Source organism: Carassius auratus, unplaced genomic scaffold (genome assembly GCF_003368295.1).
Source record: "Carassius auratus strain Wakin unplaced genomic scaffold, ASM336829v1 scaf_tig00000795, whole genome shotgun sequence".
Lineage (NCBI taxonomy): Eukaryota > Metazoa > Chordata > Actinopteri > Cypriniformes > Cyprinidae > Carassius > Carassius auratus.
This window is the reverse complement of record NW_020523325.1, coordinates 6,822-20,819: the sequence shown is the minus strand read 5'-3', so window position 1 is coordinate 20,819 and position 13,998 is coordinate 6,822. Positions and strand designations below refer to the sequence as shown.

General features: G+C 37.0%; 1 protein-coding gene across 3 annotated transcripts; it reads right to left on the bottom strand.

Moving 5' to 3' along the window:
* Positions 1–4,482: 4,482 nt before the first annotated feature.
* Positions 4,483–12,891, bottom strand: LOC113069088 (uncharacterized). Of its 3 annotated transcripts, XM_026242059.1 has the most exons (11): positions 12,609–12,891; positions 10,308–10,472; positions 9,940–10,039; positions 8,900–9,027; positions 8,761–8,820; positions 8,260–8,325; positions 8,121–8,177; positions 7,264–7,323; positions 6,644–6,840; positions 5,941–6,100; positions 4,483–4,942 (listed from the first exon to the last, which is right to left on the bottom strand). In XM_026242059.1, coding segments are annotated over exons 3-11 (861 nt in total). In that variant the 5' UTR covers positions 9,942–10,039; positions 10,308–10,472; positions 12,609–12,891; the 3' UTR covers positions 4,483–4,811. The 3 variants fall into 3 exon arrangements, with proteins under 3 accessions (XP_026097844.1, XP_026097845.1, XP_026097846.1); XM_026242060.1 differs by lacking the exon at positions 12,609–12,891 and having other exon boundaries at positions 10,308–11,030; XM_026242061.1 differs by lacking the exons at positions 10,308–10,472; positions 12,609–12,891 and having other exon boundaries at positions 9,940–10,147.
* Positions 12,892–13,998: the final 1,107 nt, after the last annotated feature.

Genomic DNA, 13,998 nt, shown 5'->3' with positions numbered 1-13,998 from the left:
AGAAGAAACAAATGATGCCGAGAAGGATGAGATTGAACTGAGAAGGTCTGCCCGACATAGAGAGAAACCCAAAATTCTGACTAACCCTGAACTGGGAAATCCCCTTGTCACCATAGTTCAATCCCTCCTTCAAGGTCTGAATGTTGCTCTCTCAGAGTCCCTGCAAGATTCCTCTCAAATAGGACACCTCCTAAGTCAGGGGTATGCACCCATTGGTGATATGCAAAGGGATTTGCATAATTCTAAGAGGGGAGGGTGTAACCCAGACTCAAATTAGCATATTTGCAGTCTATACCCAAGTTAATTTGTTCAAATTATTAAACATTTAAATCAGTATAATTACATATTAAATTAAATATGTATGTGATTGAACAGCAAATAAAACAACGCTTTGTGAGAATGTAATATTTTATTATATTGTTTAAATTATACATTTTTATTATTCATTTAAGTGGTATGTAAATTATTGCAGCAAATTGCAATGAATCAAACCTCTGAATAGCACTGCAGATGTTAGAGATCCAATCGGAAAAGACTCCGGTAGCAGCGCTGACTCCAGTTTGTTAAGGTACTTACTTGCGTAGAGTTCCTGTTGATTCCGTCGATGATTGATTAAGGCCAAGTTAACACTAATGAAACTAGTGGTTCATCTGGTGAAACCTGGAAAGAGAGACAAACGGACAAAAAAGCTGTTAATTCATAGAGGAATCGGTGAGTTGAATGTTTATTTAATGTTTATTTTGATAAATGTGGCTAACTGTGTTTATGTACAGTATTATATGAGACTAAATATTAAAAGCAATGTGTTTCACAATGTGTAAAGAGTGATTACGATGTCAAATTGTTGTTCAGAAATGTGTTAAATGATGCTAATGTAAAGAGAAATTACTAAGGATATTGCCCTGTTGTGTGCAGGCCAGTTTTGCATGTATGTGTTTTGAAAATGGATTTTCTATCGTGATTTGGTGTGGATGCATCGAGTCGTGTCACAACTGAAAAATAGATGGTGAGCCACCCGTAAACCGAACTTGGATCACCTTTTCTCATCTTTCCCTGGATTTGTGTCATTTCTGAACTCCGTTCATTCTGTGGGAGTTCTTCTCTTTTGAACTTAAGGATCGAGGTATTTTTTTTCCTTTTGGAACTGACACTTTCTGAGAAAAAAGGAAATTCACATTCTTTTGTGTGGTTTGGACTGAGATCTCGCTGTTATTAATACTGTGGGTAACGAACGAGTATTTTACATTTATTTTGTTGATTGATAATTTCTGTCATTTAATTTGGGTAATTGTTTCATTCTGTAACTCATAATCGAATTTTGTACAATTTATTTTCTTTAAAAAAGCTTTGTTGATTCAAAATCTATTTTTTTATTTGTTTAATTATTTCATTGACACTTTTACTTTTGATATAAAAATTTGTGTGTGTCCACCTTTGTCTCCCTCGACTCCTGTTTCTTCTGATTGGCCCATTGATCTGGTTTATCACAAATTTTGCAAAGCAAGTGTTACAATAACAAAAACAAACAGTGTTGTGTGCTAGCGATCAGAGGTAAAAAAAGGATTCAGAAATACATCCTGTCACCAGGGATAGGAGCCCATTTACTTTGCTCCAAAATTACCATCAATACTTACTAAAATTTTCATCATCAGTTAGTATAATGCCAATCTGGTACTTGTTCTGGTTGCCTTGGCTTTTGGCTTGCTTAGTTGCTTAGATTGGCTTGCTAATGTGCCTTAAGGTGGATGAGGGTGTAATTTTCTTCTAAAAAGAAACTTTGTTGTATTATTTTCATGTTATCGCTGTGAAGCTGCTTTGATACAATCTGTATGGTAAAAAGTGCTATATACTGTAAATAAAGGTGACTTGACTGTCACTACATGCAACTTTCATCTCACTTTTCCCCATCAAATACAGCACAAAGTCATGATACATTAATTATTCAGTGCAGTCAATGATTGACAGACAAATCATAAAATGTAACAATAGTGAATTTAATTATTGACAAATATATACAAAACAAATAGTACAACAGTATTGGTCATCAGGTGAATTTGCTGGCCGGCTCCCAGGTGTCCTCCCAGCCCGCAGCTCACAACTAGTCTTCTGGCTCAAGTTTGAAGATTTGTCATCTGAAGCTGAAAAATAAAGGTTTACCCTTTTTCTGTTGGATGATTTATTTGGTTTATTTTATATGGCATTTGCCAAGCAGCAGTCATTTTGTTCCAAGTGAAAATTGGACTCAGTCATCCCTACTATTATCCCTACTAGTCAACTATTTGAAGTTTTAAAATCGGCTTAACCGTATTGCTATGCCAATACTCACCACAACGGGTTGGGCACCGAAATGTGGTTAAAGGCCTCTATGTCGGCCGCAGAGGGTGTCAGCAAAGACGCAATGTCACAACAAAGGCATCTGCATTGCATCTACATGTAACTATGAATTGGGCTTAAGACCCCATCAGAGCTGAAGTGGACTAGAAAGTGATCTGCATCATCTTTAAGTGAACTCATAATGTGAACACAAAGAGAAAGTGTTGTTCACAGGCCTTTTAAACTGGACTACATTTGGTTCATAATGGGAGGTTTCACGTTGTAAAAATAACTGCTGTATGACAAAAACCGTATACAATAACCCAAATAAACAAAATAGAGTTAGCAAATGTATAGGGCAAACATGTTAGAATGTATTTGCTTCAGATGTCATATGACCAAACTTGAGCCAGATGACTACTTGATGGCTGGCGTGCACACTTTCAGTTTTGAAGGCTTAAAGGGACCAGGTTTTAAAACACTAAGACTGTGTGTAGCTATGGATTAAATTACATCAGCCATCATTTACCAGGAAGAGCAAGGTAGCTAGCACACTTTCACCTCTGCTACCTTCCCCTGCAGAAACATGCACACACACACACTTAATCAGTTTAGTTACTGTAATGGTTTTACCATTCAAATAATGATGTTTTTACTTGGCTCTCTATACTGCCATTCTTACTTGGAACATCATTTAGTTGACAAGAGTACTTATGTATTTTTTGTAAGCTCAATAAAAAATAACAATATGCTGTTGCATTCCATTTGCATTGTTGTTTTTGTTTAGGATGTACAATATGTTCCTTACAAAAAAAGAAGTTAATTCAAGTTTTCTATTGGTATACTTATTTTGAACAAACAATAAGAAAGTATACTTTATAATATAATTTTATAATGTACTTTGTAGAGATACAATTAATTACACTTAAGTGTCCTTGACTTATACTGAGAGATTTATATTTGAATTATATTTGGCCTTTACTTGTACTCTATCTTTTGATCGAGATATACTTAAATGTATAATTCATTATTCAAAGTATAATTGGCTTTTAGTTTTGTTAATGGTTTTGATGGAGTAGCCTATTAAATAAACTTTTTTTCTTTACATAGTTTTCATATACAGTCCTATGAAACTTGTGAAAATATTGTTTAGAATATTTATATAAAACAGATATGTTTCTAATTCAGCATATCAACTGCATATTAATCCGCCGCGGTATCCCCGAAGCAATCTAAAATAGTCCGAATATAAACACTTATTATAGGTGCACCCTACCCAGATAGCAATAAATATTCAGCCCAAATTTGGCCCATATTTGCATCTTTCTTATGGCCCACATTTGGCCTTGACTGACGGCGTTGACTCAGGGTGAGTGTGGCTGCCTTAACTCAGCCACAAATCCACCTTATATGGGCCACATCTGAAATTCTGTTATGGCCCACATTTGGCCTTGACTTACGGCGTTGACTCAGGGTGAGTGTGGCTGCCTTAACTCGGCCACAGTTTCACCCTATATGGGCCAGATGTCTGGTGTGATGTGGACCAAATCTGGGCCAAATAAAATGTACCATAATTTTCACCTTACATGGGTCAAAGGAATAAATCACTTCACCTTCAATGTGCCAGATGTGTGCCAGATCAGAGCCATACCATATTCTCACCTATGTTACCGGCCAGATGCGGGCCAGGTATGGGCCAAAAGACTTAATCACAGCTTCCCCTTAAATGTGCCAGATGTCAGGCATCTAAAGGGCCAGATGTGTGCCAGATCAGGGCCATACCATCCCGTCACCTATGCTGCGGGCCAGGTATGGGCCAGAGGAATTAATCACACCCTTAACTTACATGAGCCGTATGTCAGTTATGTACCAGCCATGTGTCAGGGGAAATCAGCTCAGAACCTAGAAAATGGACATCAATTATGTATAGACCAGGACACACAGGTCCACACAGGACCACAATCAGGTAAGGACCAATAACTATTTTGCATTACCATCTCACAACACTCAAACCTCTTTCTGATACTCAATCCACCTTGTAATAGAGCAGTTCTAGTAACAAACAATGACTGCTTTTGTTATTCATTTCCATTTATTAAAATGAATGAACAGTTAGCTAAATAGAAAATGTTAGATTTTCTGAATGGGCCAATAAACAAAAATGCCTGTGGGCACATCTGCAGTCCGTGAGCTCCTGTGGAACAACGTTTGCATTCCCCCTTGTAAGTTTTGGGAAAAAATAGTGTCTAATGTCCTCTGTCACAATCAACTTGTGTTCACGAAATGACAGCACCTCTGCCTAGCGTTAAATATATTTTTTGATGGTTGCTCCAATGCAAAAAACACCCATTATAATGGCTGAAAACAGAATAAAACTAAGCCACATTGAACAAAGTTAACAAAACAAATTAAACTTTAAATTTGTCACAACAATTAATGTAGCTGAAAGTATGCTGAACTATAGCATTGTTCTCAACAAGTAGACTGTCTCGGTTACATCAGTTATCAGTTCGCTGCCTGGCACGGCGTCCTCCATCTCTGTCTCCAGCAAGATGGAGCCACCTTTTAATCCACAGTTCAGTTTCTTGATCTGTTGTTGTTGCTGTAAGTCGGTTTCTTCGTACAGCCTCTATAATGAGATAGTTGGTTGAGTAAGTTATAGTAAAATATTATCAGGAGGACAAGAATTTATAACTTTTGACATCAGTTGAAACAAGACATTAGTAATAATGTATATATAGTCAGTGATTCTAGTACATAATTTTAAAGCAATGTGACACTGAAAGTCAATATAACATACATACAATACATATGATGCCACTGTCAAGCTCAGATATGTCATATGCATTTTCCAGTCAACGTTCAGGACAGGCTTGATAGGGTGAGAATATGTGAGCTGAAAAAAATAGGGCTCTGAAAAATAATACTCTGACTTTTAGGATTACTCTGGTGCTGGTCTCAGGCAAACTAAATTACAGGATTGAGCAAAATAAAGTAAAGTAAGAGTTAAGTATTTATTTAGTGAGTGCAAATGTACATATGAAACAGGGACACTGGATTGGGTGTGGGGAGTTAGAAGGCCAATTTATATAATAAAGTCATGCTAAATGTTGAGCAATATTTAAGTTTTTGTACACATTTTATGGCCAGGATAACCTATATCCAACAACAGTCTGAGAAAGCTTTATTATTGGAGTAGTTTTTTATTGTTATCCCTCCAGTTTGATGTAAAAACTGAATATTGCTGAAATATTGTCAGTTGTTGACTAAAAACATATGCTGATACAACTATATGTTTGGGTACTGATTCTGAATGATAATGCAAGTTAGTCATTTTGATGTTCCGGACCTTTTGGGATATTTCTCTAACTTGACCTTTGTATTCTAATTGAATACCCCTGCTGTAAAGTGATGCAGCTGAATTACGTCACTTCTGACAAACTTTTCCCCACCAGTCACATTCTGAAATCTAGAGTATAACAATACAGGCTCAGAGTTAAGAACTTGCTTTCTGAAACAGGGCCAGAGGTGTATGCATGTTTGTGGGTGAGGTAAGCAGCAAATTCCAACAAATGCACAGATCTCAATGAAAACAGAGGCAACAACACCTACACCACTGCGACTCACCATTGATTATCCCTCTTAGAATAAGGTTCTTGAAGGCTGCCTTGCCATTGGCTCCTTTCCAATTCATCTGTCTGGCAAGTTCATTGGTCAAGAGGTATCCCATCATTCTCCAAACAGTGTCCTTAACGGCTGTACCTCCTCTTTGTGCCAAGGTAATCGTCTGTTAAACAAGGGGAAAAGACAGCAAGCATTAAGTGTCACATGTAGCTAATTTGATTTAGATGACAGAGGAGATAGACAGTTCAAGTAGAATCAATCTCTGTAAGAGACAAAATATGTTCCACCTGGAATGGAAGCATCCAAGCCAAACATCTGACCACATTTCAGTGCATAAAAAAACCCACTGATTCTTGATATCGTATCATAGTCATTTTAGATTGAGCCACTTTGTTGCCTATTTTGTTTTTCTAATTGTACAAATAAGCCCTCACCACAGTAATACTGTAATTCTGTGGGAAACACTGAGCACTGTTTATCTGCAGTTAATTTTAATTTAGAGTTTATTTAATAGTCAGTGTTTTATAATGTACAGTTGAATGGAACCACAGTCAGAGAAGCCAGTGCAAATGGGGATTCTAGTAAAGAGATTTTTCCAATGAAGGATAGTTAACCATTTATGGTTCTTTGTGAGAGAGATAATCGTATTGGATTGAATTACCTTATACATAATCTCTTATAATGGTATTGTACCAATATACATTACCAGAGTTTTCTTGAATTCTTGATCAAGCAGCTTTCCCTCCAAAACCAGAAGCTCTTGAAGGGTTGCAACCGGAAGGGTTTCCGGTGGTAGAGATGGGCTCTCTTCTGCAGTCCCCTTTAACTGATGAACTAGCTTCACCAAAATGCCCATCTGATCTTTGATGACTTCTTGATTGGTCAGGATGGTTCGTATCACAGCTAAAACAGTGATCAGAAGATACAGTCTATTTAGTTGAAGTATATGCATTAAAAAAAACTATAACTTTATGTTTCTAGCCTGCCAATTTCATTTCACTTAATGATGTGGAAAAATACAACTCCTAAGTCTTTTAATAGAAGATTCATCGATTGCATTTTTCCTGGCTTATAATTTTTTAAAGGTCTGACCTGCTGATTCCAATTTTCTTTCTTTTTAAGAATTATAATTGACAGCATACACAAAGATATTTCTTACTTTCCTTTAATGGAAAGTTATTTCTAAAAAAAACATGGCATTGTAATTGCATTAGTCCAACTCTGGAAAGGCTCTGTACATTTTCATTGGATGCTTTAAAGACTGTCTAATAGCAAACGCTACGCTCACGAAATTTAGGATGGCCAAGCAAGTGTAGTTTCTCTCACATTCACTGAAGTCTGCATTTTGGTCATGAGTTGGTGTAGCTGTGGTTCTTCTATTAATCACTGCAAACAAGAGACCAAAACCTCAAAGTTCACATTTCAAAATGTACAACACTTTCAAAAGGCTCATTTCTGTCTGTAGATAACTACAATGAAATCATGAATAAATGCACATTTTAGTTTTAAGAACAAATCTGTCATGGAGATTTATCCATGCAAGTCTACTTCATTTTGAACCATGTGGTCAAACACCACCAGCTATTCAAGATAGCATACATGCTGTTCAGGAGAAACTTTGATTTAATTTATTAGTCTGAATTGACAAGTAGAACCCAGTTTTTTTCAGGTCTTTTATTTGTGATATATTGTTCTCTGACATTGTTTGATTGTCATATGACACCAAAACTACTTCAGGTATGCCTTTTACAGGGGAAATATAACAATAAATATTATTATTATTTTACAAATATTTGGAGATAGATTTTGTAAAGATGATTAGCATTTCAGAGATGATTTCTTCATTTCTATCCTAAACATTTCTGGCTATAAGTGAAAGGGGCCAAACAAAATCTCAAATTGAATTGTTAATTTCTTCAAGTCACATCTACTGTAATAAAGTATATATCTGAACTAGTTTAGACACAAACAGTTAATTAATCCCTTAATTCAGTCTTTCACATGTGAATGGTAAACAAAATTTACTCTGCAGGGTTTTACCTGAACATAACTTTCAGGTAGATTCCAGGTAAAGCTGTAGAAGGCTCTTCACATACATTTTCATTATCAACTTAGTGTTTTTGATGCAAATAGCTTTTGATTGTTTATATTGTCAACTTCAACTGAATGCAACATTTACTCACATATGCCGGAATGGTCAGTTCTGACCTGGGATGGTGTGATGTTTCCTCCACTGAGAGCTATAGTAACAGAAAGAGGAGTAAGCTGCCAGAAGTAAGGAATGTAAGAGAAAGATACAATCAATTCTGTATGTCTACTCACAATCAACATCCTCTCTAATTCTTGACAGTGGGGTAGGTGTTATGTTGCACCTTCTTTCGGAGCACACTACAGAGAAAAATAACAGGAATTTCTGGATATGACACTGAGGAACACATGTTTGGAAGTGTTTTCAATTTTACAGAGCAGTGCAGTGCCTGAGTTTCTGTCTGTTCTAACAAAACTTGATTTGCACAAAGACAATATCTCTCAAAATGTATTGGCCTGATTGCAGTGTGTCCCATAGAATAGCAGTCTACGTGTTTGGCGGGGGCTCAGGGTGTCATCATCTTATGATTAATATATCTTGATCATTCAATTGTAATTTTTGGGCACATCTCTGGGTTTTCAGGTAGTTTCAAAATTGCATTTGAATGACATTCAGTGTAAAGGGTTGGTTGTATTTTATTTGCAGGATGGTGAATTACAAGGCATGTCATTTTGTTAGATGAATTGATTTACATTTGTTTACTCCAGTCTAGTCATGAAAAATGTTAGACTCACATTCACTGACAGCAGTCCTTTCATTGCCTGAGCATCCTACGTTGACGGCTGTAGGAGACGCTGTAGGAGAATCTGTGTTAAAATTCAAACCACGCCAACAATGAAAATATGATACTAAAATTTACATTAGCGCTCTTACACTGTGAAAGCAGGGAGAGTGAATAAGGCCGCTTCTTTGCAGAAGCCATTTTGGGAGGGCTGGGTAGTGTGGATGCTTGCTGCCTCTCACTTTCACTGTCTTCCTCTTCAAGGACTACATTCTTCTTCCTGCATTTAAGGTTAAATAAGAAACAAAAAATTATGGAAGGATGTAAAATGAGTTTTGCTCAGTCCATTTAGGGGTGTGCCGGTTTCAGAATTGGTGATGACGGTTATGACGTGAGTCAAATGTGACGGTTCATAAAATAACCGTCGGGGGGGGGGGGGGGGGGGGGGATATGCTAGTGGATCTGTCGTAGAGTCAGTTGGTTGTTCTTGGAGATAGCGGGTTAACTCTGTGTCAGCGCGCGCTCTGATCGGTAAAGGGGCAGAGATTTCAGACCTCCGTTTATTAAGGAGATGTGTCACAAAACTCATCATCCGCACCACAGTTTTTTGAGCAAATTTCAAAGCCGCACCCGTCTGTTCTAGAAAGGATGCAGCAAATATATTTAATGCTAATGTATGAGGCATAGGCCTACGCTGAGTTTCATTTACAATGAGATGCGCTCTAGTTCACAGTGCAGTGCAAGTGAACGCGGCACGCTGGTGCTTCCATGTCACGGTTATCATTGTCTGCTATATTTACTTTTTATTTATTAAAATACATGCAATTGGTTGATGAAACATTTATTAAAATTAAGATAAAATTTGTACAAAACGAAATTCGTTTTTAAGAAAGGTTTTCTACAAAGCAAAATTTAATGAAGTGGTAAATATGTCTGACGATTTACAAAACTTCATTAAGTGGTAAAAACCATGTTTCCCGATATATTGCGCATCATATGATCCTATCTAAAAAATGAAAATAATTTTTGATAAAAAATGTTTGTAAAAAATATTTTAATGACACGGTTTTGGCGGTTATAGAGTTCTAATGACGGTGTTCAACTATAACCGCCGGTCTCACGGTTATATACTAACCGTCACACCCCTAAGTCCATTCCATTATGGCTCTATTCCTCCCTCTTTTTAACTTACATTCTTCTCCGTCTACGTTTGAGTGGAGAGTCTTCTGAATCTGTCAAATCTGTGAATCGTTCAGCCTCTGGCAGTTTGAGTCTTGCTTCTTCATATGTAACTTTAAAAAAAAAAAAAAATTGAAAACAAAAGCCCTCTAAATTCTTTATGAAGAGTTCAAATGCAAAAGCCTCTAAATGCCATCTGAAATTTTCTTCTAGAATGATCATTTTTATCAAGCTCGTATATTTAAGTTCAGTAATTTCACTTAAATGACAATTAATAGGTAATTTTCATTGTCATTTAAGTGAAATTACTGAACTCTTCATATACAGAAAGTGTAAGTAAAATATTGTCTTCTTTCTACCTTTGCTTAATATGATGCATACTTTGTAGGGAATCCAACGTGCTCCAGGTGGTTCCTGTGATTTCACTGCTTTTACAGTTTCTTCACGTTTGTACGGTGGCCACAAACAGGTGTTATTTTTCACCCAAATGTCAGGGACTACTTCCACTTCATTAGTAGATTCAAAAATAACAATGAGAAACATCTCCTGATAAAAAAGTAAACTGATTAGCCAGTAAAACTCTAAAGATATTATAAATAAAAGGATGCTACAACGATCAACTATAATACACTTTGTACAAAGACTAGACAAGTGCTTCAGATTAATTTGTGTGAGGAAGAGGGAACACTGCAAACTTGTCTCCCAAGGGCAACCGCACACACTTTTGCACAGGCTTAACCATCTCTACACAGTGCATCACAGGAGACAAATGAGAGACGATGTATATTCCCAGTTCCCTTGAGTCGAGTGGGTAACTGTAAAGTGCTTCTTTGACTCTATACTCCTGGTACATGGCATACACTTTGTCTTCATGACTAACTATGTTTTGCACAGAAACAACGTTCCCGTCAATGACAATGCAGTCATCTTTACTTGATGTTTTTAGAGTGACACCATCGGCTATCAACTGCTTGAACTGACTGATATTTTCCAAAAGGCCCTCTGGTACTGGCCCATCATGATGTGGAGATTTTAAAAAGGGTTCCTGCTCAATGGGTGAATCAAAATCACAGCCCCTCTGTTCATGTTCAGATAACCTGCGTATAACCTGTGGTAGAGGATTGTGAGCTTTCCTTATCATTCTAAGTTCACCCAATAAATTCTCATAAGGGAAGCCAGAGATACCATCTAAATGGCCATGTACCTTCACATCACCAGCAAGATGCACTAACCCATGAATGTTGTACACTACTTGGTCTTTACCATATAGCAAGCCATAATGCTCCACAAATGAGACAAGAAAATGATGAGCCAAGTGGTTCAATTGTAAATAATACTGCGGGCTAACCAAAATATAGATAGCAACAGAAAGAAGCATGAAGTTATCATACACTTGAGACAGCAAGACACCTTTCAAAACTATAGGACCAGTGAACAGCAAAAATTGGCGCAGTTCTGTTGCTTTCCACCTCAGTCTCTCACTGAGTGCCCGAGGTTTCCTTGCAAATTCAGATGGAATATGATGTGCTAATGCCAAAAGTTTATCAGAGATTAAGGATGCTTGCAAAGACGAAATTCTGGTGCGCAAAGAGCCAGCAGTGCCAACCCACAGTTCAAGAAGTTTCCTCATAACACCCAAACACACTAAGTGCATGTAATCATGGGGAAAACCAGCAACCATATCAACTCCAGTATCTACCAGAGGACAATGAGTAAGGTGGTGATCTTCATTTGCTTCTAATCTAAAGGATTCATCTGTTCTACATGCAGCAGTGAGCTCAGGAAATGTCATACGGTGATTTGTGTATATTCCTCTTTGTAAGCACTTATCACAGCCATAATATCCAGTGTGGGACTTGATACCTTTGATAAATGCCCTTGCTGGTGCGTCACAAATAACAGAACAAACTTTCAAGAGAAATGTTTTGCCCTGACAAACAAAGCCAGTACTGATGCTTTTCAACTCTTGAACTAAATGTTTTAGATAGTCAGACAGTGTTTTGGGCTTTGCCGTCCCACAAAACAATGCTATCACAAAGGGCTTTTTGGAGAGTCTTGGTAATTTACCCAGAATGGGCCAAAACTGAATGGATGAGTTTTTAAAAAGAGGTAATCCATCAAAATTTAGCTGTAAAAGAAATTCATAGCCTTCTGGAAAAGAGGATAATAACCTGGTGAACTTTCTTTGGACGACATTCACTATACCAAAATAGTGAAATGAGCCACCAGCAAGCATCTCCAATTTGTAGTCTGTCTTTGTTTTAAGCAGTGACCTTCCATCCTTTGGCAAGAAGGGAAAGTATATCCTAAGAATTGACAGTAAGGCTGACAGAGCCACCAAAGACACCCCAAATCTAACTGCCCAGTCACCTAAGCTGCCCAATAAAATTTCATGGTCGCTCTTCACACTGCTAGAACCATTACAGCCAATGCTGTCTTCCATATCAAGAGATCCTTCCCTATTGAGCACAATCTCTTCAATCAGGCTATCGGGGGGTTCTTGCATGTCTTGTTGACATCCTTCCCTATTAAGCTCAGGCTCATCAATGTGACTTTCAAGATGCTGGTTAATGCTCTCGCCTTCTTTACCAGATGGCAGAGTGACTATTTTTTGCATTAAATTATCCACTCTTTTCCTAGCCTTCCTCCTTAAATTGCTATGCTTGTAATAGTCCATGTCACCTTTTTCTTCAGTTCACCCCTTCAGAAATTTTCCTGTGGATCTAATCTGTACAAAGAGAGACAGAGGTGGGGACACAAGAACAAAGGTAGATTAGCCTATTAGTTAACATTAACAATCAGCATCTATATTTTACTTTTAGTTACTTAGGCTTATTTAACGTGCAGCATCCATTACAGTTATGAATTATTTATTATTACATGCATATGGCACATATTAAATGATCTGCAAGAAAACCTGTTTATATGTGCCCAATAAATGGCATGTTGCTACAGCAATTAACAAGACTAGTAAACTTAACTTTAACTAATAGATATCACAATGAAATTTCCCAAATTAATAAATTAAATATTAACAGTTACTTGCATTGAGATAATAATTTGTTATATTACGAGATTTCTGAAAATTTGATGAGACTAACATGCAATGCTAACTTGCATTTACTGAACCAGGTTTAACTCTTGTTTCATTTTTTTCATGTTATAGTCATTGATTTTTACAAATGGTATTTTAGAATATAATATAGTTATTATCTCTCTTTATCACTCCACAAATCAGAATAATAACTTAAGCCATAAAATAGCCATAGAAAGTATCTAACAATCAGGCTAGTGTAAAAACATTCAGATTAACGTTACTATAAAAAGTGGTGATAATCTAAGAATATATAGTTCTTTAAACGTTTATTAGATTGTTATTATTATAATTAATCCAGAATGTATGCCTGTTTGCAGTGTACAAAAAACATATCTAAATAAATCTGCACATGTCGGTTCAACATACAACTTCAGTGTCCTAAAATGGCATCTTGCGCTTTACCTAGCTTAACTTTAGCTCCGTTAGCTTATTTAATAGAGTCAGCTAACATACCATAACGTCATTTCAGTCATGCTTCTAACGTCTACTAGCAAACCAACACTCTTAGTATCTCATTACAATTTGTATTGTAGAGTTAAATGTTTTTTAACAGTATAATAATTACTTACTTACTTACGTTTACAGCCTGGTTCAAAAAATGATTTTGGTCTTAATAATTTTGCCCTTCATGACAACTGTGAGGGGGGTAAATTTTGTAAAAACTCATCCGTTTAAATTATATTAAGACTTAAAGTTCTGCATAATTAAGGGAGTGGCCACTTGATTGACAGGTGGATTGCCGCTGCTGACAATGCCGTCGTGCTAGGTGGGCGTGGCTTCAGCAATCAGCTCCCGCCTTTTGGCCCATTTTCGATTATCCGTCGCGCGGTCACGCGCTGCCAAGATGGCGATGGCCTGCTCTGCACACTTTGATTTATTTATTTTTTATTTTTCTCTGCACACTTTGAGCTTTTAAAACCGGAGTCTATGGGTGACGTCACGGACACTACGTCCATATTTTTTTAGAGTCTATGG

Coding starts and splice junctions, on each gene's coding strand:
- LOC113069088 (XM_026242059.1), bottom strand. Junction 8,326..8,760: donor AAGGACTGCTGTCAGTGAAT/GTGAGTCTAACA, acceptor TTTTCTCTGTAG/TGTGCTCCGAAAGAAGGTGC. Junction 6,841..7,263: donor AAATGCAGACTTCAGTGAAT/GTGAGAGAAACT, acceptor TCACTGTTTTAG/CTGTGATACGAACCATCCTG.